Source organism: Syngnathus leptorhynchus, chromosome 9 (assembly GCF_054491065.1).
Source record: "Syngnathus leptorhynchus isolate UIUO chromosome 9, UIUO_Slep, whole genome shotgun sequence".
Taxonomy (NCBI): Eukaryota; Metazoa; Chordata; class Actinopteri; order Syngnathiformes; family Syngnathidae; genus Syngnathus; species Syngnathus leptorhynchus.
The window spans coordinates 11,304,730-11,326,855 of NC_141203.1; the positions used below are offsets into that span (position 1 = coordinate 11,304,730).

The 22,126-nt window shown below is 43.6% G+C and overlaps 5 protein-coding genes across 11 annotated transcripts in view; 2 read left to right on the forward strand and 3 right to left on the reverse strand.

The window, feature by feature from the left end:
• Positions 1-4,330, forward strand: part of lrp2a (low density lipoprotein receptor-related protein 2a) — a 30,112-nt gene extending 25,782 nt beyond the window's left edge. For 3 of the 5 annotated variants that reach the window (XM_085921148.1, XM_085921151.1, XM_085921150.1), the window contains 18 exons: positions 26-148; positions 230-358; positions 426-557; positions 638-769; positions 850-993; positions 1,069-1,234; positions 1,312-1,440; positions 1,511-1,731; positions 1,806-1,985; positions 2,097-2,216; positions 2,343-2,433; positions 2,512-2,579; positions 2,754-2,871; positions 2,956-3,076; positions 3,147-3,257; positions 3,328-3,444; positions 3,629-3,703; positions 3,781-4,330. In XM_085921148.1, coding sequence (XP_085777274.1) covers positions 26-148; positions 230-358; positions 426-557; positions 638-769; positions 850-993; positions 1,069-1,234; positions 1,312-1,440; positions 1,511-1,731; positions 1,806-1,985; positions 2,097-2,216; positions 2,343-2,433; positions 2,512-2,579; positions 2,754-2,871; positions 2,956-3,076; positions 3,147-3,257; positions 3,328-3,444; positions 3,629-3,703; positions 3,781-3,954 — 2,351 coding nt within the window. In that variant the 3' untranslated portion in view covers positions 3,955-4,330. The remainder of the gene's footprint in view (positions 1-25; positions 149-229; positions 359-425; positions 558-637; positions 770-849; positions 994-1,068; positions 1,235-1,311; positions 1,441-1,510; positions 1,732-1,805; positions 1,986-2,096; positions 2,217-2,342; positions 2,434-2,511; positions 2,580-2,753; positions 2,872-2,955; positions 3,077-3,146; positions 3,258-3,327; positions 3,445-3,628; positions 3,704-3,780) is intronic. The other 2 variants (XM_085921149.1, XM_085921152.1) reach the window with 1 other exon arrangement.
• On the reverse strand, positions 4,147-7,172 carry rdh1 (retinol dehydrogenase 1). Its single transcript, XM_085921155.1, has 6 exons — positions 7,160-7,172; positions 6,531-6,563; positions 6,135-6,465; positions 5,514-5,772; positions 5,128-5,291; positions 4,147-5,051 (listed from the first exon to the last, which is right to left on the reverse strand). Exons 1-6 carry the CDS (start codon positions 7,160-7,162, stop codon positions 4,825-4,827), a joined length of 1,017 nt encoding a protein of 338 aa, XP_085777281.1. The 5' UTR covers positions 7,163-7,172; the 3' UTR covers positions 4,147-4,824.
• A 175-nt stretch (positions 7,173-7,347) lies between these two features.
• LOC147051195 (retinol dehydrogenase 7-like) lies at positions 7,348-9,700 on the reverse strand. Its single transcript, XM_085921156.1, has 5 exons — positions 9,582-9,700; positions 8,714-9,030; positions 8,364-8,622; positions 8,123-8,286; positions 7,348-8,041 (listed from the first exon to the last, which is right to left on the reverse strand). Exons 2-5 carry the CDS (start codon positions 9,024-9,026, stop codon positions 7,818-7,820), a joined length of 960 nt encoding a protein of 319 aa, XP_085777282.1. The 5' UTR covers positions 9,027-9,030; positions 9,582-9,700; the 3' UTR covers positions 7,348-7,817.
• Positions 9,701-10,066: 366 nt separating this feature from the next.
• On the reverse strand, positions 10,067-12,593 carry LOC147051196 (retinol dehydrogenase 7-like). 2 transcript variants are annotated; one of them, XM_085920615.1, is made up of 5 exons: positions 12,456-12,593; positions 11,585-11,903; positions 11,204-11,462; positions 10,956-11,119; positions 10,067-10,669 (listed from the first exon to the last, which is right to left on the reverse strand). In XM_085920615.1, the coding sequence occupies exons 2-5, from the start codon at positions 11,895-11,897 to the stop codon at positions 10,446-10,448; spliced, it is 960 nt and encodes a 319-aa protein (XP_085776741.1). In that variant the 5' UTR covers positions 11,898-11,903; positions 12,456-12,593; the 3' UTR covers positions 10,067-10,445. The 2 variants fall into 2 exon arrangements, with proteins under 2 accessions (XP_085776741.1, XP_085776742.1); XM_085920616.1 differs by having other exon boundaries at positions 11,585-11,899; positions 12,456-12,480.
• Positions 11,724-21,963, forward strand: abcb11a (ATP-binding cassette, sub-family B (MDR/TAP), member 11a). Of its 2 annotated transcripts, none has more exons than XM_085920609.1 (28): positions 11,724-11,937; positions 14,443-14,492; positions 14,728-14,743; positions 14,812-14,869; positions 15,082-15,323; positions 15,535-15,619; positions 15,746-15,879; positions 15,947-16,118; positions 16,198-16,322; positions 16,385-16,559; positions 16,620-16,733; positions 16,807-16,917; positions 16,987-17,112; positions 17,201-17,404; positions 17,483-17,653; positions 17,724-17,913; positions 17,988-18,072; positions 18,144-18,252; positions 18,312-18,479; positions 18,558-18,662; positions 18,729-18,890; positions 18,999-19,202; positions 19,385-19,626; positions 19,692-19,848; positions 19,930-20,127; positions 20,187-20,393; positions 20,550-20,696; positions 20,782-21,963. In XM_085920609.1, the coding sequence occupies exons 1-28, from the start codon at positions 11,933-11,935 to the stop codon at positions 20,980-20,982; spliced, it is 3,963 nt and encodes a 1,320-aa protein (XP_085776735.1). In that variant the 5' UTR covers positions 11,724-11,932; the 3' UTR covers positions 20,983-21,963. The 2 variants fall into 2 exon arrangements, with proteins under 2 accessions (XP_085776735.1, XP_085776736.1); XM_085920610.1 differs by lacking the exon at positions 11,724-11,937 and adding an exon at positions 13,806-13,851.
• Positions 21,964-22,126: the final 163 nt, after the last annotated feature.

The following is a 22,126-nucleotide window of genomic DNA, read 5'->3' on the forward strand; positions in this document are numbered from 1 at the left end:
GTCATTGTCAACTGGGTTCCCACAGTGACGGTCCAATGCGAGACGCCCTTCCGTTTCCGCTGCGACAACAACCGTTGCATCTACAGCCACGAGCTGTGCAACTCGGCGGACGACTGCGGCGACGGCTCGGACGAGAGACGGGAAAACTGTGAGCTGACTTTGAAGCATCTCTCCCTTCATTACGCTCTTCTTTATTCATCCTCCACTGTGATTATTTCTTCTCCTCCAGGCCAAAGCCCCACTCACGGCCCCTGCGCTGACGAGGAGTACAAATGCAGTAATCGACAATGCGTTCCTCTTCAGTACGCCTGCGATGATTACGACGACTGCGGGGACCAGTCGGATGAACTCGGCTGCCGTACGTTAACGACCCAGCTCGTCGTATTGTCCTTATTATTATTAACAGATTCTCGTTCTCCTATCAGACCAGCAAAGCACTCATTCTTGCAGTGCCCAAATGTGTGAACACAACTGCACCGACTTGACGGACGGAGGCTTCTTGTGCTCTTGCATGCCTGGTTACCGAGCCAGAAGCGACGAACGACACACCTGTGAAGGTATTTTTTTCTTTGATTCAACATAAAGTCGACTTTTACTAATAGGAAGCTCAATTTGTCTTATTGGGGGGGAAAAAAAGATATCGACGAGTGCGAGGTGTACGGGATTTGCCCCCAAGAGTGCAAGAACACAAAGGGAAGCTACGAGTGTTTCTGCGCTGAGGGCTTTGTCTCCTTTAGCGAACCACATGGGACCCAGTGTGCCGCCCAAGGTACGAAACATCTCCGCAGACACACCATTTTTTTTTTTTTTTTTAGCGTTGAGCTGCATGTATCCTTTGTGTCATAAAAGGAAACCCACCAGTGCTTCTCCTGCCGGATAACGTCCGTATCCGACGCTTCAATCTTTCATCGGAGCAGTATTCCGACTATGTGGACAATGCTGAGCACATCCAAGCTCTGGACTACTTGTGGGATCCAGAAAAAGAAGGATTAAGTAAGGACATCACCTAGGAAATGTTTCATTTTGTTTGTCTGGAGCAACACAATGAATTAGCCTGTTTTGTTTTAGGCATCGTGTACTGGACAGTTGTGGGTCGAGGATCCGAGTTCGGCTCCATCAAACGTGCCTATATGACCACCTTCAACGATCACGGCAACAACCCAGTCAGAGACGTGGACCTCAACCTCAAATATGTTGCTAATCCCGACGGCATCGCTGTCGACTGGGTCGGCGGGTAAATCACTCGGTCTTGTTTGTTTTTTGTTTTTTAATTATAGCCCAGTCGGTTCACAATTCAACTTCCGTTTGCAGGCACATTTACTGGACCGACGCCGGCACCAATCGCATTGAAGTGGCCAAACTGGACGGGCGTTATAGGAAGTGGTTGGTCCACACTGACCTGGACCAGCCCGCTGCCATCGTTGTCAATCCAGCACTCGGGTAATGATGCTTTACTTGAATGATATTGTGTCAACAAAATTAAATCTACGTTCTCTTTGGTCTTTCTCAGGACAATGTACTGGACCGACTGGGGTAGGAAACCCAAAATCGAGTCGGCGTGGATGGATGGTCAAAATAGGCAGGTGCTGGTCGGTGAAGATTTAGGCTGGCCTACCGGGCTGGCTCTGGACTATCTGAATGCGCACAGGATCTACTGGTGTGATTCCAAAGAAAACATCATCGGGTCCATGAAACCCGATGGCACAGACAGAAAGATCATCGTATCGGGAGGTCAGAACCATCTTTGACCATCCCGTACTTTTGCTCACAATGTGACATATCGATGAATTGTGTCCACGGTGTAGATATTGGGAATCCATACAGTCTGGACCTATTTGAGGGCCACGTTTACTGGACAACAAAGGAGAAAGGGGAAGTGTGGAGGACGAATAAATTTGGAAAAGGAAACAAAGTCAAAATGTTAACCATCAACCCATGGCTGACTCAGGTTCGCATTTACCAGGAACACCGACACAACCACTCAGGTCAGTCCGTCATCACACAAACACAGTAAATATTCGGAACTATTTAGTGTATAATGTGAGTTTTTTATTATTATTATCTTGAAATTACTTGTGACTCTGCTTTGTCATCAGTGCCCAACCCTTGCAAGAATGTGTGCAGTCACTTGTGCCTCCTCCGGCCCGGTGGTTACACGTGTGCCTGCCCCCAAGGTTCCTCAGCACTGGATTTCGACTCGGGTGAATGCGATGCAGGTACGCCCGCAGCCTGACTGCATGCGCCTCCTCGCTCAAGCTTGTCCTCATGTCCGGCTGCTCCTCGTAGTTTTGATTCTGTTGCGTGATTTATTTTATTTTTTTGCCCGGCTTCTTCCCTCGTAGCCATTGAGGCGCCTGTTGCGATGCCTCTTGCATGCAGATGCATGAATGGTGGCACTTGTTACACGGATGAAGCGGGTCTGCCCAAGTGCAAGTGAGTATCGTTAATCGGGGTATCATAGCGGTCCAAAAAAAGATCACCCGCTAATTTCTTATCCTGTCTTTTACAAAGATGTCCTTACGGTTATTTGGGCAGCTACTGCGAAATGGGCAAGTCACGAAGCGCTCCAGCGGGAACAGGTACGACGGCGTCAAGAAAAAAAAATCGGACATTGATATGATAGAAGCTCCTTCTTTCACTCCAACATAGTTCACTGGCAAAAAGAGGACACAAAAGAAGTGAATTTTTCTGTTAAAAAAAAAAAAAAAAAACTTCTGTTAAATTGTACAATAATCCACCTTTTCTATCTGAAGCTGTGGCAGTTCTTCTCGCAGCCATCATCATCATTATTACCGGCGCCTTGGCAGTCGGGGTCTTCCTCAACTACAAAAGAACCGGATCCTTCCTCCCCTCTCTGCCCAAACTGCCCAGGTAACTTTTTTTTTTTTTTCCTGTTCTGTTCAAATGCACACTTTGCAAAAGAGTAGCAAAGTCATGAAAGTCTGCTTTCGCTAGCCTCAGCAGTCTGGTAAAGTCGAGCGACACGGGCAATGGAGTGACCTTCCGCTCGGGCGACAACGTGGATCTCGGACCCACGCGCATCGGAGTGTCGTTCATCGATACCGCCATGCCGATGGTGAGTTCTTCTAATTTCCATTTTCCGTCAGGAAAACATGTCAACTAAAGGCAACGCAATGTCACCACAGGATGATCGTTTTGCCGTGGAAGTGGCGAGGCATCCCGTCACCTTTGAGAATCCGTTATATGCCAACGCGGCCGCCATGGCGGCGGACCCGGCTGTCATTCACGCCTCGCAGGTACACCAGCACACCTCACACATCTTCTAATGCCTCATGTTACCAATTTTTTGGTGTGTCTCCTAAACAGGTGACTGTTAACGTGAGTGGCGATAAATTACAGAACAACTTTGCGAACCCGGTCTATCACGCTGAGCAGAGCGCGGGCCTTGTTCACACGTCGTCTGTCGGGACCAAACCTGTTGAGGTCAGATATTATATGTTATTATTAGGAATAAATCCAGCTCAAAATGAGGAATAGGATGTTCCTCGCTGTTCTCTACCAAAAATGGCCAAGTCCAGTAATTAAGGGCCCGTCCAAAATGTTTCGAATTGCCAATAGATGCCACAAGATGGCAGGAAAGCATAAATGAATAATGTGACTTTTCTAGAAGGAGTCAACATGGAGCTTACTGAAGCGTAGACTGAAGCCCAGCAACGCTTTTGAAACCCAGTCCTACTCCAAGGTGGGTTAGGCTAAATTTGGAATTTAAAAAAAAGTCACAAATAATTCACTGCATTTTTTTTCAATATGTCTTAACAGATGAAGGACGACAAGTCTGAAGGAAGCAGAGGAGGAGGAGACGACGCCCCACCGCCCAAACCTCAGAGGAGGGACCATCATCATCACCACCATCATCATCCGAGCGCCTTTTCACCAACCGAGGACAGTTTCAAAGACACGGCCACTCTGGTTAAAGAGGACATTGACGTATAACCGCACCCTCACTGACGAGGGGAAAAAAATCACACTTTGCACAGAATTTATTTTTTTATGCAGCCTGTGGGAGGAGGAAAAAAAAAACAACTCAAATTGTTCTATTCGAAGAGATATTAAGTATAGTGCTGCCTTGAGATATAATGAGTGACCCAGATACATTTTTTCAGATTTTTTTTTTTCTGTCTTAAGAAAGCGGTCACGTAACGGATTAACGGATTGTATCTCGAGGCACGGCTGTACATTTCGACGGAGTACGAGACAAGAAAGTCTATGCCTTGTGACATTACGTATGCCAATACTTGTGTTTTTCTTTATTCCGATGTACGATACGTATATCTTTGCACTGACGCTGCTGATAAAGACGTTGATGAAATGATGTTGTATATTTGTAAATTTCAACGAGAAGATTTGGAAATAGCCCGTGTGGGTAGTTGTGCATTTATAACGCGTCCGGGAGAGGAAACAATTGATGATTTTCTGCCTTTGCCATAAAATAAATATATAATCGATACCGTTATAATCCCATCAGGGAATAAATTGCAGTCCAAACACGTGAGCTAAATAATGCGATTTTCTGAATCAAAACTTTTTTTTTTTTTTACTCTTATGTGACTTTTAATCACTGTGATTATGTCTTTTTTTTATATCAGCACTGACGATGGGGAAAAACAGACGGAATACTTGAACATGCTTGTGCACGGATGTTAATTTATGTGGATGAGCCACGCATGCCGACAGAATGCAGATGAGTCATTTTGTATCCACCATCTTAAACCATTACAAATAAAACCTGCTTTCTCTGATCACTGACAGTTCAAATGGCTGCTCCCGAGTTGAATTTGGCGACCGTAACCAAGTTCCTCTTCATCACCTCCTCCTCGCTGCCGCGGGAGAAGGTAGAAGCGCTCTGATAACAAAATCGGACACAAATGAAGGCAGGTAGGACAGCGGGATCCAGAAAAGTTTGGCGTCCCAGCCGGCGGTGTAGCGCGTGCGGGGGGAGCGAGCAGTCAAGGCGTGCTCCATGCAGCTGGTCACCATGGAAATGCGGGAACTACACAGGATGTTCATGGAGAAGGCCTGCGCCTTCAAATCTGCAAGGTCACAACGGTTGGACGTCTTTCAAAATATCTTGATTTTTTTTTTTTTTTTTACCCACTTTTTACTCACAATCATCAAAGTATGTTTCTCCATAGGAGCTTTTTATTTCTTGAGGGAGGCGAGTCCAGAGTCTTCTGAGGTCAGCTTCAATGAGATCCAGCCGGGTCACGTCAGTCTTGAAGAAACCAGGTTCGATGATGCTCACTTTGACACCAAAATGCTGCATGTCTCGTCTATTAATGCACACATAAATTGAATACAACTATTCTACTTTACTCATGAATTGAAAATGCCATTGCTAATGATTAGCCTTTCTATGACTTTCTCCATTGTTTGCTAGCATTAAGCTAAACAGATTGTCATAAGGCAATGTGGTTGTTTGCAATACACAACATGAAGTTGTCTTTTGGTTTCTGATGACTTCAACCCTTATGAAAAGAAGAACTCAGCCGTACCTGAGGCCATCCGAGAAGGCCTCCACTCCCCACTTGGAGAGACAGTAGCCTCCCCCGGTGAGCGCCAGTCGGCCCATGACGCTGGCCACGTTGACCACCCGACCTCGGGCCTTCTTCAGGAGCGGCAGGAAGCCGAGCGTCACGTCCACAGCGCCTATCAGGTTCACGTCCAGAACTTTTGTAAAATCCTCCAAATGCATCCACTCTGTCGGGCCGATGGGTGTGGACCGGCCCGCGTTGTTCACCAACCCCCACAGGCCTGACGAGGAACAAAGCTGCCTCATTAGGGGCAGATAAGACAGGTCAAGAGAAAGGTCACCATGCTGGCCTGTGTTTTATTTGAAACCCTCTCGAGTTTAAATTTTTTTTTAAATTTGATTATTTCTTGTAGCAGATTAAGAAAGTGTTCGTGTGCAGCTGTAAAAAGTCAGGGATGGTTATTTTCTCCCTCCGCATTGCACTAAAAGGATCTATCAGACTTGTCAGTAGGAGGATGAAGAGTTGATGATGAGGAGTAGCCAGGGGGCCAGAATGTCAGTCCAGGTTATCTCCCGGCGCCTCACTCGGACTGGCACTCTATCGGCCCGGCTCCCCCATTCCCCTCCTCCTCATCCAGCTCACCTCGCTCTCCCACCTCTCTGCTCACAAACTCCCGTGCCCTCCTAATGCTCTCTCCGTCTGTTACGTCCAGGAGAAGCGTCCTCAATCCGGGGGAGGCCGAGCGAGCCAACTCCACCGATCCCGTCTCGGTGAGGCACGCCGCTATGACGCGGAAACCTTTGGCATCCAGCTGTCTAGCCAGAAGGTTGCCGAAGCCGCTGTCGCAACCCGTGATGAACACATGCTTGAGATCCAAGGCGGCCACCTCGTCGGAATCTCTGATGTACCGGCGTGTGGCGACGAGGGCAGTCAGAAGTAGTAAAGAGGTCAAGGCTGGATGGGACACCAGTGCCTGAAACATATCTTTTTATTTTCTTTGTAGGAGAACATGCTTAAGAATGAGTAACGGCGACGTACCTCCAAAATACCTGAAGTCAGTCCTTCAGTCACCTGAGTGGACAAGATTGCATCATTGAGGTAAATTCCATGAGAACAAGGCAGAGGTGTCCAAAGTTTAGTGACAGGTGCTTTGAACCATTGCTTCTATTAATCATTGCGGGGAATTGTGAGGTGGCCCAACAGCTGCGGTTGTTTGTTTACAACCTTCTGTTGACACCATGCACTCGAGACTTCAGTTATGTTCTCGTCACCTCGCACACCGGGAGGCCACCAACAGGCCAATGGCAGAAGAGCAGGTGGCCAACATAAGGACATGGACAGTTTGTCAAAATGAAGGCATTGCAGGGGTTTATTTTCAAACAATGGATTATGTTTGGTTTTTTTTGTTTTTAATTTTGATATTGTTTTATGTTTAGTAATCTAAAATCAAATTAAACATAGCTTAAACACAGCTTCTATCCAATTGTGATCAGGAAATTGATTAATTTTTACTTTTTTTTTTTTAACAACAATTATGTAGTTTTGTTCAAGACCAAAACTTGAAAACATTTCAAATCGGCTCACAGCACCTTTCATTACACTTAGGCGCTTGTCAATCAGTCTCATATTTCAGATGATAGTTCCAAAAACAAATAAAATAAACCTACCATGTCAACGGAAGTCATTAGGAAGACTGACTAAAGGCAGAGACAATCCCTTCAATGTTTCACTAGTGCGCGATTGTGCAACACGCATTCTTTGACCGGCATATGATTGGATCTTGACTCAAAATGAACTACACGACGTCACACCACACTTTAAATCTGACAACTATGATTTATTTTCAAATGTCAACGCTGATACACGTATTTGGGCATGCTACATTCAATGGATATAAAAATGCCAGGTTTTTATGATATGCATAGAAAAATGTAAAACCTTTTCAAAACTTGTTCCACCAGGCGACAAAATGTTTGGCGTCACTAATGATGATGATTTATCTATGTTTTTACTGCTTACATAAACTTGATATACAATTATGAAATGAAATGGATTGACAGTACAGTACAGTAACAGTACAGGGAGTGGTCTCAAATCTGCCTTCCCTCTGTGGGTCCCAAGTCAAGCCCAGCCCAAGTCCAATAAGAACAAAAGCAAAGTTGAATATTAAGCCCTTTAAAAGCAGCACAGACTCCGGGTCAGAGGTCAGCTGTCTACGCTGAGGTCTTACATCAGAGTTATGAGTAAAGCTGCATTGACTTATAATATACATTTATATTTACTAGAAAAAAGTGGCAAGTAACACCAGATGGAAGGACTCCATTTTTATAACACAGACGCTTTAATCTTGGGGCTGGATTTAAGAAAGAAACTGTCAGTGATGAAGGTGGGCATGTAGGACAGAGGCAGCCAGATGAACTTGGCGTCCCATCCGGGCGAGTAGCGGGTGCGAGGGTGGACGGCGGCAACGGCGTGCTCCATGCAGCCCACCACTTTCATCAGGTCGCTGTCCGTCAGCACTTGGAATTTTTGCGACATCGTTTCGAATGCTGAAGTGGAGAGCAATGCACGGAAGTTCTTACACTAAGTACTACTTAGCGGTTTGTGACGAGGCATCAAAAAAAACTCACCAGTTTCCAAAAAGTCTGGTCCGTAGTCGTCTTTCACGTCCTGCGGTAATCGGTCCCAAACTTTCTTCAGGTTATTTTCCAACACCTTTGTGTCAGTAACGTTTGTTTTGAAGAAGCCGGGCTCGATGCACAAAACCTTCACACCAAATGGCGCCAAATTCAAGCTGAAGTCAGAGATTAAGATGAGATGAAGTTGGAAGGGGGGGGACGACAAAACGCTTTCTGCTGAGTTAGCGCTCACCGCAAACTGTCGTTGAAGGCCTCCACGCCGTATTTGGACACACAGTACGGACCGCCGATCGGGCTGATCCTCCCGAACACGCTGGCAACGTTCACCACCCTGCCTCGGGCCTTCTTGATGAGAGGGAGGACGCTCAGGGTCACGTCGATCACGCCCAGTAGATTGACAGCTAACATGCTCTTGTAGTCTTCAATTGTAAGCCAGTCTGAGGGGCCCGTCGGCACAGCGACGCCTGCATTGTTGACCACGGCCCATAATCCTGAAAACACGAGGCCACATTTTTTTTTTTTTAGTTCTGGATCATAGCCTCCATTATTAACTGAAAAACATTTCCTCCACAGAGACTTTACCTTTCTCTCCTACAAGACCGTCGATGAGAGCCGCGGCCTTTTTAACGCCGGCAGAGTCTGTGACGTCCAAGTGAAGAGCGGTCAGTCTGTCAGAGGAGGCCTTCTTCAGCTCATCTTCGCCCTTCTCGGTGTAACAGCCGGCTATCACGCGGAAGCCCAGCTTATCCAAGTGCTCGGCTAGAAGATGCCCAAAGCCGCTATCGCAACCGGTGATGTAGACATATTTGTCTCCCTTGTTCTCCACACGTTTGAACTCCTTCAACCATCTGTAGACAAACCACAGGACCAGTAGCCCCACGATGTACAGGAACATCTCACTAGAGGAGCAAATGAGAAAGAAAATTAAAAAACCTACACTTGTCCCAGTACTTGTGTTGTCAAAGCAGCCACATGACCAGACATCACCTTTTATGGTTGGTCGGAAAATATTTGATTAAAATGTGAACAAGCACTTTGTCCTTTGGCTGTGTATTTTTGCCAAAGTCTGAAAAGGCCACCACATATTTCATGTTTTGTGGAAGTTCGCCTTAAAACCACATCATTTAAATTATCTCCAGTTTCTATAGGTTTTCCATTGTGCATTACTGTATTCTGAAAGCAACAGCACCACTATGCGGCCAAACACAAGTATTACATAAATAAAAGTAAATAAGTCAGAACTTAGCCATTTTTTTTCTTACTAGCCCTCCAATTTAACATTAACGCATAATGTCAACAAGTGCCTTACTAGTAGTTGTACTACTACTGTCAAAGTTGTTTTATTAGTATGCAAAAAATGTTATGCAATTGAGGAAAAAATATCATTAAAAAGATAAACTAATAAACTCAAACGAGTGCTGAGCAATCGGTTTGGTTGCGGCTGCATTACCTTTCCGATGCCTCTCCGTCCCACTGTACTTGAAGTGTTCTTTGTTTACTGTGTTAGTTTGTTGATGTGGCTGCGTTCAACGCTATTTATATTCCGGGCTGCAACGCGAACTACAAAATCTTTGTTCCCATTTGATAAATAGAAGCGGTTCATCGTACATCTTTATCCGCCCTTGACGCCGACGTTCCTCCGTGTGCGTGTGTGAAGTATGCCAGGAATGGAGTCGATTCCAACAGCTTTTTTGCGAGGTTAGTAACTACACAAAGCTATTTGGAACTCGCTGTATTATTTAATAACTATGCGAGACGCTGAAAAGTTGAAGAGTTTGTGGTGAATTTGCGCCATCTTGTGGCGGATTTGCGCCATCTCGTGGCTTCTAAAACAGTTCCTGGAGATTTCAATAACATTTTAAACAACTGTAATGCCCTCGACGTGGTCAAAGATAAAACCAGTGGCTGGTGCAACTTAGTCACTTTTTATTGAACTCGCATCATTTCCTGCCCAACTGCCCTTAATGCACAATAACATCAATTACAATACAATCATATCTGCAAGCTCAGCGAGCACTTAAAACACACAAAACAGGAACGGTAAGGGGTTAAGTAACGTGTTTCATTCAGACTTCAAACAAATCATCGTGACTGTAAACATAGCTAACCACTTAAGTCATACTTGTCATACATTCATGACATTCGTATAAAGTTTGGCCTCCCTTCAATGAATAATCAACTCTCAGGAATTTGCTGCTCCATCTGAATAAACTTGTCCTGCTTCCCTTTTCACTTGCACTTTAACAACAGCTAAAATAAACTTTTAATTTCACTTTTAACACCATCTAATTTTGCTTAAGACTCCGATTAGAACTTAGAACACAGACACTTTAATCTTGGGGCTGAGTTTAAGGATCAATGTGTCAGTGATAAAGGCTGGTATGTAGGACAGAGGCAGCCAAATGAACTTGGCGTCCCATCCGGGCGAGTAACGGGTGTGAGGGTATACGGCGGCCACGGCGTGCTCCATGCAGCCAATGACCTTCATCAGGTCGCCGTCCGTTAGGAGTTGACATTTGGCCACCATGGTTTCGAGCGCTGCAATCGAGAGCACGCACAGAGTTGATTGTAAATAGCATGGAGATCATGTCATCATAAGTAAGATTGTCCGGATGACAAAAACTTGCAGAGCTTGTTCTGATGCTGTGATGTGAGTAGATGTAACTTGAATTCATCGCGACAACTGACTTGTACGAATCTATGCAATCATTTTTACACAAAAGCATTTTTGTAAAGTGCGGTAATGGTTAGCGCATCTGGCTTCCAGCCAAGACATTTATATATGATGATGTATTTCTTCTCTGACAAGACACAAAGCACTCACCACGCTGCACATAATTTTCTCCATAGTCATCTTTCACATCCTGCGGCAACCTGTCCCAGAGCCTTTTCGCATTTTTTTCAATGATCTCTGGGTCAGTCACGTTTGTTTTGAAGAACCCAGGCTCGATGCACAAAACTTTCACTCCAAAAGGTGCCAAATTCAAACTGGAGTAAAAATGAAGTCGAGTCAATGATCTTAGATTAGATGAGATAAAACACGTTAGTTGCACGTTAGCTTGTCTTTCTCACCGCAGGCTATCGTTGAAGGCTTCCACGCCGTATTTAGACACGCAATACGGGCCGCCGAACGGGCTGATCCTCCCGAACACGCTGGCCACGTTCACCACCCTGCCTCGGGCCTTCTTGATGAGAGGGAGGACGCTCAGTGTCACGTCGATCACGCCCAGCAGATTGACGTCCAGCATGCTCTTATAGTCCTCAACAGTTAGCCAATCTGAGGGGGCCACTGGCACAGAGATGCCCGCATTGTTCACAACGGCCCATAGTCCTGAAAAAGCGTGGAGAGCAAAAAAAAATGTATCTATAAACAGGTTCCATATAACGATACGCACAGTTATATTATTTCTCTTCTGCAATTGTCTTCAGGTGTACCTAATGGTGTGGCCTTACCTGTCTGCCCGACAAGTTTGTCAATTAGAGCAGTGGCTCGTCTGACGCTGGCAGAGTCGGTGACATCCAAATGAAGAGCGGTCAGTCTGTCGGACGAGGTCTTCTTCAGCTCATCTTCGCCCTTGTCCGTGTAACAGCCGGCAATCACGCGGAAGCCCAGCTTATCGAGATGCTTGGCCAGTAGATGTCCAAAGCCAGTATCACAACCGGTGATGTAGACATATTTGTCTCCCTTGTTCTCCACACGTTTGGGCTCCTTCAACCATCGCTGGACCAGCCAAAGGATCAGCAACCCCACGATGTACAGCAACATCTCTATCTGTGTCATGAGATGTCAACAGATGTCACATGTGGTAAGTTTGCCAATTCCACTTCTTTGGTCCAAAAATTATTTGATTTTATAATTTATCTTTTTTTTAATCCATCAATGCACTGGTAGGAGTTAATTTCATTCTCTTCCACTGCCACCACACCTCATAATTATATCTGTACCATTAAGAAAATAGAACAAAATACTTGTGGTTTTTCCTGCCTCGAGCTGCCTTCAAGGACCGTGAACAAAATAGGACATTTTAAATTCCAACAAAACCAAATAAACACACGACGTAAATGAATTAAGTTATGGATGTAAACAAGCTTGTAAAAAATTTGGGTTTTGAATCACATTTCATTTAAATCTGCCTTTGCTTTTCCATTTTAGGATGTAATACTAGTAATAATAACTAGACTGCTAATCCTGAAAGTCAATTAATAATACTATAGTACTATAACAACGATAAATCACTGATTAAAACTAAACAAACAAACAAAATAGTTGACAAATCACAATAGTCAACAAACAATGCTTCCAAGTTTGGCATTTTGAACTCACATGCAACTTTGTCGTCAGGTAGAACCTCTACTGAGTGAACAAGAGGACTAAATGAGCGCATTGTGTGGAGGTGGAAACAGAAAAGTTCCTTCTAATTGTTCCCATCCCACTTCTGTTAAATTTCATCCCGTTTTCCGGGTAAGTCTGCCAAAAAGAGTGAAACACCGCCCTCTGTTGGAGGATGTCTGCAACTGTAACTATGCACTCAGTAAATGCTCATACAATCGAAAGGTTTAGGGTTCAAATAGAAATTGTGAACATATCTAACATATTTTGTGCGTATTGGAATCTCAATTAGGTATTGTTCTTCATAATTGTAGGATTTGGCAAAAAAGGAAATATCTGCCCTCTCGTGGAAGAAAAGTAGAAGGCAGTTTTAGGTGCAAATGGGGAATCAAATCTTTTTTTGTCCATTTTTATAATTGTGTCCAATTTTACAATTGTCCACGGTGTAAGATAAATTGATATAAATATATATTAATCAAATGATCATTTTGAGAGTTTGTACTACCATGCTTGGTGACTAGTAGCTCTCTGGAGGGTTTGTTTTTATTGCATTGTTGTCTTGGACTGGAGTACCACCTACCTATGACATTATCAATCACTTGTGTTGGGAATCCAGTATCAGACCATCTGTAAGGAGAGAGCAAATTCCAAATCCAAATACGTCCGTGCGGGCATTCACCTTTGATTGAGACATTATTCATCTTTTTTTTTTTTAATCATGTAAAAAGTAAACAGTAAAATTAATAAGCTCTTATGATTTTCATGTATAGATGTGAGGTTAGGAAATTAGAATTGAAAAATAAAGTACAATTAATTTTTTTCTCAACAAAATGTTATAGTAAGAAAAAAGAAATAAGAAAAAGTATTTGTTCTTTTTCAAGGCACGCATACATTTAATCTAGAAAAGTGAGGAGTGTGCGATTAAATGGGCCAAAGAATGAAATCATTTTAATCATTAAAAGTCAAATGTCCTTTCACACAGTTGATGATTCGCATTCCAGTGAGTACACTTCAAGTTTTCAAGCACTAGATCACAACTAATGGCCTTACGGTCATTAAACTCACTTTACAATCACCTCTGATAACATCTTCATAAAATATCTTTTTCATCAACATCACATCAAATCTTTTCATTTTAAATGTCCCTTTTACTTCTTTGCATAAAAAACATTGGGACTTCCCAGTTTGAAATCAATATTTGAATGATTGAAATATCCATTTTTCTAAAGACTTCAGACTTTTCCTGGCCATATTGCTGACACAAACCTTATCAGTATAATGGAGCTATAGATAATAGTAGTAGGGGAGGGGCATAGGTTGCCTTATTAACTCCGGCCGTGTTATTGCTGGCGAAACCACACATTGACCGAGCGAGAGCTGTCCTGTTCAGGTACAGTACCCCCCCACCCCACCCCACTCCTCTCCCCTTCAACTAAAACAACATTTATTGACATTTGTATTTATCTTTACATGATTCTAATAGATTTGATTTGAATCAGATTGAGATGGTCAAAAATGTGAATAATCTCGACTCGGACCGCCGACGTACTCACTGTGCCAGCTTCCCGACGAGATTTTTTTTTTTTTTTTCAAATGGTTGTTTAGTTGATTTGAAATTGCCCTTTGGTGTGAATGTGCGTATGAATGGCTGCTTGGAACCCTGAGAGTGAGAGAACGCCGGTTCTCGCTCAAAGTCAGTCGGGATGGGCTCCAGTTCACCCTGACCCTGACGAGCATACGGGCCGGCCGGCCGGGCTGGTAATGGATGAAAGGAGAGAAAAAAGAACACTGAGAAGACCAGCTCACAAGTCGATATTGTCAATTATTAAACCGGACTGGAAGAATAATTGTTCTTTAAAAGTTCAACATTTTCAATAAGGGTCTTTTTTTGGGTGGATTTTGTCAAACGCAATATTCCCAAACTGCTTATTTCACTTTGACCTATTAACCTTTGCGATGGTTGTACTTTGAAATTTTCCAGCTCAGACAACATGAAGAAAACTATGAAATTTACGCTACCGACAGACATAGGTGAGTAATCTTGCTTTAAAAAAAAAAAAAAAAAAGTCCACAAGGGTCAATAAAAATTCTGCCTTTGTTGTGGAATCAGTCAGCAGGAAAATGTATCAGGATAATGAAAGCACTAATGCATTATTTTATTCATGTGCTAATTTAGCATGTGTAAAGACAAGCTAAATATTAATATAAATATAAAGTTCACCAGAATGTTTTTTTCCTATTTTTAATTCATTTTTTTCTTTTGCAGCGAATCAAAAGAATGGGTAAGACTTATTTTCAGACTCAAATCATATTTTAGGCGACAATGTTAATGAAATTGAATGTTTTACAGGGATGACAAGAAACAGAAGAAAGAACAGAATACGCTCAGTGTTGGATACTTTCAACTGGTAAAAAAAAATAAAAATTTAAAATAAAATGACCTATTTTTTTAATTCGATTAGAATTTCCCACTCATCCATACAGAGCTTACCTAACAGAGCTTACCTCATTTCTTTTGCACGTGAATTCCATCTTGAGGTGTAACTTGCAAAACGGGATTCTTATCTCCATCTGTAATCATTTCACTCAAGCATCTAATGTCTCATTTTCTCCCCGCCAGTTCCGCTTTGCCACCTGGAAGGAGATTGCCATGATGGTGGTGGGGAGCGTGTGCGCCCTCATCCACGGCGCTGCCCCGCCTCTCATGCTTTTGGTGTACGGGATGATGACCAACACGTTTGTTCTCTATGAGTTGGAGGTGCAAGAACTGAAAAACCCAAATAAAACCTGTCAAAACGGCATCATTCACTGGACAAACGGCTCCGTTTACGAGCCCGATGAAAACATTACAGTCTCCTGTGGGTGAGTATATAATAATAATAATAGTCAATAAACTATATATATATATATATTGTTTATAGTTTATTTCATATTATTGTTCATATATAATTTATTTATTATTCATATATATATATATATATTGTTACATGAGTTATTTATCATTTATTTAATTATTATTATTATTATTATTATTATTATTCACTTTACTCAAATTCCCTTGCATACACAACAGGGTCGATATCGAAGCCCAGATGACTCAGTTTGCGTACTATTATATCGGAATCGGAGTTGGAGTTCTCTTTCTTAGTTACTTTCAAGTAAGTTTTCATTGATGTACACTGTTATTGTCACACACAAAAAAAAATATTTATATATATATATATATATTTGTTTTAAATGACATCATGATTTCTATTGTGGTAAATGTTCCTTTTCCTCTCCAGATTGGTCTCTGGGTGTCGGCCGCCGCCAGACAAACTCTGAGAATCCGGAAGATTTATTTCCGGAAAGTCATGCAAATGGAGATCGGGTGGTTTGACTGCATCTCCGTCGGTGAACTCAACACGAGATTATCCGAGTGAGTCCTCAACCTGCAGATCCGACCCGAGCCTTTGACCGTTTAACATTGTCCTCCTCCTTCTCAGTGATATCAACAAGCTCAATAACGCCATCGCCGACCAGGCGTCTTTCTTTATCGAGAGGGTCTCCACCTTCGTGTTTGGCTTCATGGTGGGCTTCATCGGCGGCTGGAAGCTGACGTTGGTGGTCATCGCCGTGAGCCCTCTGATAGGTGTTGCTGCCGGACTCATGGCAATGGTACACTTCTGGAAAAGATCCAGATGCTAAAATAGATTTGGAATTTGCATGTTTTTTTTTTTTTTTTTAATCCTCTTAGGCTGTGGCTAGTCTAACGGGACGAGAGCTAAAGGCGTACGCAAAAGCGGGAGCTGTGGCCGATGAGGTCCTGTCGTCCATTCGAACGGTGGCGGCGTTTGGTGGCGAAGACAAAGAAACGAAAAGGTACCTCTCTCTCTCTCTTCCACATCGAGTGCATGTTGGATTTACATTTAGAACTGATCCAGATATGACCAGAACCTGGTAGAAGCCCAAAACTGGGGAGTTAAAAAGGGCACGATTATCGGAATCTTCCAAGGATATCTATGGTGCATCATTTTCCTGACTTTCGCTTTGGCCTTTTGGTACGGATCCCAGCTAGTCATCGACACCAAGGAGCTCTCTCCCGGGACTCTTATTCAGGTGAGGAACGGCTTTGTAGCGACACCACGCCACGTGACTGACCGCCTTTCTTGTTTTTAGGTGTTTTTCGGAGTCTTGATCGCGGCAATAAATTTGGGTCAGGCTTCGCCTTGTCTGGAGGCTTTTGCTTCAGGCCGGGCAGCTGCAAAGACCATCTTTGAAACTATCGACAGGGTACGGACTAGCTAGTTGAAAAATGTAGCGCCGTGAACATATTTGATTCATTTTCATTCTTTTCTATTCACAGGAATCGGAAATCAATTGCTTGTCCGAACAAGGTCATAAATTAGACCGAGTAAAAGGCGACATTGAGTTCCATAACGTGACCTTCCATTACCCATCCAGACCCGAAGTGATGGTAACAGTTGTTTTTTTTTAAAATCAAACTGAGGCTCGCAACGGTGGCTTGTAAAGTTTCCTTTCGTAGATTTTAAACAACCTCAGCGTGCAAGTGAAAGCGGACGAAACGACCGCTTTCGTCGGACCCAGCGGTTCGGGAAAAAGCACGGCCGTTCAGCTCATACAAAGGTTTTATGACCCAAAGGAAGGCACGGTGAGGAAAATATCATCAATCGTAGAATGAATAATTATAAAGAATGAAATAAATATCATCTAGACTGAAAAGAAGAATTTTCCTTTAGGTGACTTTGGACGGTCACGACATCCGAAGTTTAAACATCAAGTGGCTTCGCTCGCTTATCGGCATCGTGGAGCAGGAGCCCGTCCTGTTTGCCACAACCATCGCCGACAACATTCGCTTCGGCAAACCGGGAGTCTCCATGGAAGAAGTCATCCGAGCGGCAAAAGAGGCCAACGCTTATCATTTCATCATGGATCTTCCACAGGTATCCATCGGCAGTGTCGTCCAGATCAATTTACACATGGACATTTTAAGAAACCGTACGCGATTGCCGATTTTCTAGAAATTCGATACTTTGGTGGGCGAGGGTGGAGGTCAGATGAGCGGCGGGCAGAAGCAGAGGATCGCCATCGCTCGAGCTCTGATTCGGAATCCCAAGATCTTGCTCTTGGATATGGCCACGTCGGCTCTGGACAACGAGAGCGAAGCTGTTGTCCAGATGGCTTTGGACAAGGTGTGTGTGTGGGGAGCGTTGGCCGTTCCTATTTTATTGAACACGTTGACATGAAACTCTCCTATGGTAGGTGCGCGCGGGCAGGACCACCATTTCTATCGCCCACCGTCTTTCCACCATCAGGAAAGCGGACGTCATCGTCGGATTCGATCGCGGGCGGGCTGTGGAAAAAGGAACTCACGGTGAGCTCCTGAAAAAGGAAGGCGTCTACTTCACCTTGGTCACCTTGCAGAACCACGGCGGATCAGACGCAGCCAATGGTGGGTCCACGGAATCCTCGCGATCCGAAAAGTTAATAGATTGAAATCTACGAAACGGATCTTTCTCGTGACAGTCGCCGCCGGCAAAGCCGCCGCTGAGGAAAACCTTGAAACAAAAACGAGGACTTTTAGCCGAAGCAGCTGCAGGATGAGTAAAAGGTAAAAAAAAAAAAAACGACACACGAGATCATCCGATTCCAAAAAAGACGACGGATATCGTCCCACGACAGGAGCTCGATCCGACTACGATCTCACAGCAACTTGTCCGGCGATTTTGGGCCCGACACCGTCTCAACCAGCCTGAGGATCCTTTCCAGCCAGACCATCACGCCGGACCTCGTAAGATGCCAAAACCTCGCCGTTATCCGTCACGTGTCCCAATGTCCAATCGCCAACAGCCGGAGTACGAGGACGAGGGAGACGAACATCTCGAAGCGGCCCCCATTTCCCGCATCCTGAAGTACAACCGATCAGAGTGGCCCTACATGCTGCTGGGCTCGCTTGGAGCTGCCATCAACGGCTCGGTCAACCCAATCTACGCTTTGCTCTTCAGCCAAATTCTGGGGGTAAAAATCCTTTGGCGTTAATTCGGGTCCATTTGTTGACATCTTAACCTGTTTTTTGTTTTTTTTTGCGGCGGATAGACGTTCGCTTTAGCCGACGTCAATGAGCAGAAGCGACAGATCAACGGGATCTGCATTCTCTTTTGCATCGTGGCCGTGACCAGTATCTTCTCGCAGTATTTACAGGTCCGTCCGCACGAACGTTACGAGTTGACGGATGGAAATTTCATTGATTGCGATTTGATTTCGCAGGGTTACGCCTTTGCCAAGTCTGGTGAGCTACTAACACGTCGTTTAAGGAAATTAGGTTTCCAGGCCATGCTGAGACAAGACATCGGTTGGTTCGACGATTTCCGAAACAGCCCCGGAGCGCTGACCACCAGACTGGCCACCGATGCCTCCATGGTTCAGGGTGTAAGTGATTTGTTTCGAAACCTGCTAGCTTTTTGGTGATTTGAGGATGATCAGGGGAAAAATAAGAGCTTCTGAATTCTGGAGCTTTGTGTTTTTTTTTTTCCTCAGGCTACAGGATCCCAAATCGGCATGATCGTCAATTCCCTGACCAACATCGGAGCCTCTTTCACCATCGCCTTCTACTTCAGTTGGAAGTTAGCCTTGGTCATCTTATGCTTCTTGCCGTTCATCGGGCTCTCTGGGCTCTTTCAAGCTAAAATGTTGACCGGTTTTGCAAATGAAGATAAGAAAGCAATGGAGGAGGCTGGCCAGGTCAGTGCTACACGTATTAAATCATTTATCAAAAAAAAAAAAATAAGAACAAATAAATAAAATAATAAATAAAAGCAAATAAAAGCATAAAAAATACCAAATAAATAAAATAATAATCAAAACAAATAAAAACATGAAAAATAAAGAAATAATGATAAATAAATACTTTTTTTTTTTTTTAGGTTTCCGGTGAAGCTCTTGCCAACATCCGAACGATCGCAGGCTTGACCAAAGAGAGCTCATTTGTGGAATCCTATGATGAAAAACTCGAGTGTCCATATAAATCTGCCCAAAAGCGCGCCAACATCTACGGGCTCTTTTTCGGCTTGTCCCAGTGCGTCATCTTCATGGCTTACGCCGCCTCCTTTCGATACGGAGGCTACCTCGTCAACGCCGAGGGGCTGCAATACGTCACCGTTTTCCGGTTTGTCAAATGGTGTCTGCTTTTTCGAACTTCCCACTCAAATTTCCTTCCGATGTCGACTCCAGGGTGATATCCACAGTCGTCATCAGCGGGACCGCCCTGGGCAAAGCTTCGTCTTTCACTCCAGATTACGCCAAAGCCAAGACGGCCGCCGCTCATCTCTTCAAACTTTTGGATCAAACTCCTAAAATCAGCACAAGCAGCACAGATGGAGAGAAATGGGTTTGGAGATTCAACGAAAGAATCGTGGTGAAAACACCCAAGAAATGTTTGCCAAATCCTGTCTCGCTGTTCTCCATCCAGGAAAACTTCAAGGGAGAAATAGACTTTGCAAATTGCGAGTTCACCTATCCGACCCGTCCGGACGTTCGAGTGTTGAAAGGTTTGACGGTATCGGTGAAGCCCGGTCAGACGTTGGCATTCGTGGGCAGCAGCGGCTGTGGCAAAAGCACCAGTGTTCAACTCTTGGAAAGGTTCTACGACCCGGACCAAGGCAAAGTGGTAAGCGTACATTTTCATCTCCAAAACGAGACAAAACTGATGTCCGATTTCCATTCCAGCTGATCGACGGCCGCCCGTCTCAATCGGTGAACGTGCCTTTCCTGAGATCTCGGATCGGCATCGTGTCCCAGGAACCCGTCTTGTTTGACTGCAGCATCGCCGAGAATATTCGGTATGGGGACAACGCACGGAGCGTAAGCGTGGAGGAGATCGTGGCGGCGGCCAAACAAGCCTACCTTCATGACTTTGTGATGACGCTGCCAGATGTGAGAAGACACTCTTTTTTTTTTTGCTTTGATATAACAAGTACAAATGAAAAGCAAGAGTGGTGATGATTTTTTTATTTTTATTTTTTTGCTAACCATTTTTTGTTGTTGTTGCTATTTTTCCACAATTTTTTCATGCATTGTAAAAATCGGCAGAAATACGAAACCCAGGTTGGCGCGCAAGGCTCCCAGCTATCAAGAGGACAAAAACAACGTATCGCCATCGCCCGGGCCATCGTCAGGAACCCCAAAATCCTGCTTCTAGATGAGGCCACCTCTGCTCTGGACACCGAGAGTGAGAAGGTAGCCAAAAAAAGACAAGCTCCATGAATATAATCCTACCATAGTGGAGACAATCTTGATTTTTTATTTTTTTTTAAACCCTCAGATCGTCCAGTCAGCTCTGGATAACGCGAGGAAAGGTCGAACCAGCATCGTTATTGCTCACCGGCTCTCCACCATCCAGAACGCTGACATCATCGCAGTGATGTCAAATGGCGTCGTCATCGAACGAGGCACTCATGATAAACTCATGGCTAAGACTGGCGCTTATCACAAATTGGTCACAACTGGAGCTCCCATCAGCTAGAGCTGGAAAAAAAATGCTGTTCTCTTGCAAAATTGCGCTAATTTTTCCTGAGATTAAAAGGTTGTTCATATAAAAAGTCTACACACCCCTGTTTAAGAAACAGGATTCTGTGATATAAAAAAGTGACAGCAAGATAGATGATATTCAAACTAACATGTACAATTACCAAAAAAAAAGAGGCTAAATAAATCAACTATCAATGTGATTGCAGAAGTGCGCACACCCTGTCGTTTGAAAGATGATTGATGGTTTGGCCATGATCCCAAAAATGCAAGTAGAAGCCGAGGGACTCTGTTACAGAGGAGTTTATTGTCCGACACATTTCGACTCGGAGAGCCTTCATCAGGGCTAATCATTAGCCATAACTATTAGCCTCGATGAAGACTTTATAAGATGCAGACTTGATGACGCAATATATTGTGTAACATCTATTAAGTCAACACTCTTCCTTTTTGCACCCATTTACCTTACATTGCAGCCATATTACACATTCTGCTTTGTTTGTTAACAAGTCACCTGACTACTTAGGCCTCTTATGTAATAAGTTGAGGCACCACTAAATGCTTAGCAACGACAGACAGCTAGGAAAAAAAAACAAATGGATACTGGTGGGGAGATACACTAATTTGTCAAATGCAAATCTAATTAAATAGGAAACCACCTTCAACTTTGTAACAATTTGTCTGAGTTATACAACTATCCCCATCCATCCATTCTCTGAACCACTTTCAATTTTTAATCAAGGCTCTCGTGTTTTTGTAATTTTCCATTCGTGTTTGTAGGTTTTGTGTAATGTGTAGCATTTATGAAATGTGCCTGTGAAGTAAACAGGAATGGATTTATTTCATACATAAATTAAAAAAAAAACTTTGTCTTGTTATAATAATATAAAAGTTTTTGTATGACTACAATTCAGTTTGTTGTTTGTTTATTGGTATTGATAATCAAACAGTCTGGATGAGATTTTTCTCAGATAGTAAAATAAGAATCACTGTTTAAAATTCACAATTTAATGACTTTGTAGCTATTCATTAAGCAATACAGGATAAACTGTATAACTAGTAAAACATAAAATAATTAGCCATGTATTTTGAGGAAGAATAAAATATTTTTTAAACCAAATCTCCTTTTATAAAGTAGAATT

Bases quoted from the DNA above. Each gene is read 5' to 3' on its own strand.
- LOC147051196 (XM_085920615.1), bottom strand. From the start codon at position 11,897: ATGTTGCTGTACATCGTGGGGTTGCTGATCCTTTGGCTGGTCCAGCGA. The intron at 11,120-11,203 runs GTGAGAAAGACA...TTTTTACTCCAG, and splicing joins GCCTTCAACGATAGCCTGCG to TTTGAATTTGGCACCTTTTG. The intron at 10,670-10,955 runs GTGAGTGCTTTG...TCTCGATTGCAG, and splicing joins AGAAAATTATGTGCAGCGTG to CGCTCGAAACCATGGTGGCC.
- rdh1 (XM_085921155.1), bottom strand. The intron at 6,466-6,530 runs GTACGTCGCCGT...GATATGTTTCAG, and splicing joins TGACTTCAGGTATTTTGGAG to GCACTGGTGTCCCATCCAGC. The intron at 5,292-5,513 runs GTACGGCTGAGT...GTGCATTAATAG, and splicing joins GCCTTCTCGGATGGCCTCAG to ACGAGACATGCAGCATTTTG.
- abcb11a (XM_085920609.1), top strand. The intron at 15,324-15,534 runs GTGAGTATATAA...CATACACAACAG, and splicing joins AACATTACAGTCTCCTGTGG to GGTCGATATCGAAGCCCAGA. The intron at 18,480-18,557 runs GTAAAAATCCTT...TGCGGCGGATAG, and splicing joins TCTTCAGCCAAATTCTGGGG to ACGTTCGCTTTAGCCGACGT.
- LOC147051195 (XM_085921156.1), bottom strand. From the start codon at position 9,026: ATGTTCCTGTACATCGTGGGGCTACTGGTCCTGTGGTTTGTCTACAGA. The intron at 8,287-8,363 runs GTGAGCGCTAAC...CTCTGACTTCAG, and splicing joins GCCTTCAACGACAGTTTGCG to CTTGAATTTGGCGCCATTTG. The intron at 8,042-8,122 runs GTGAGTTTTTTT...TCTCCACTTCAG, and splicing joins ACCAGACTTTTTGGAAACTG to CATTCGAAACGATGTCGCAA.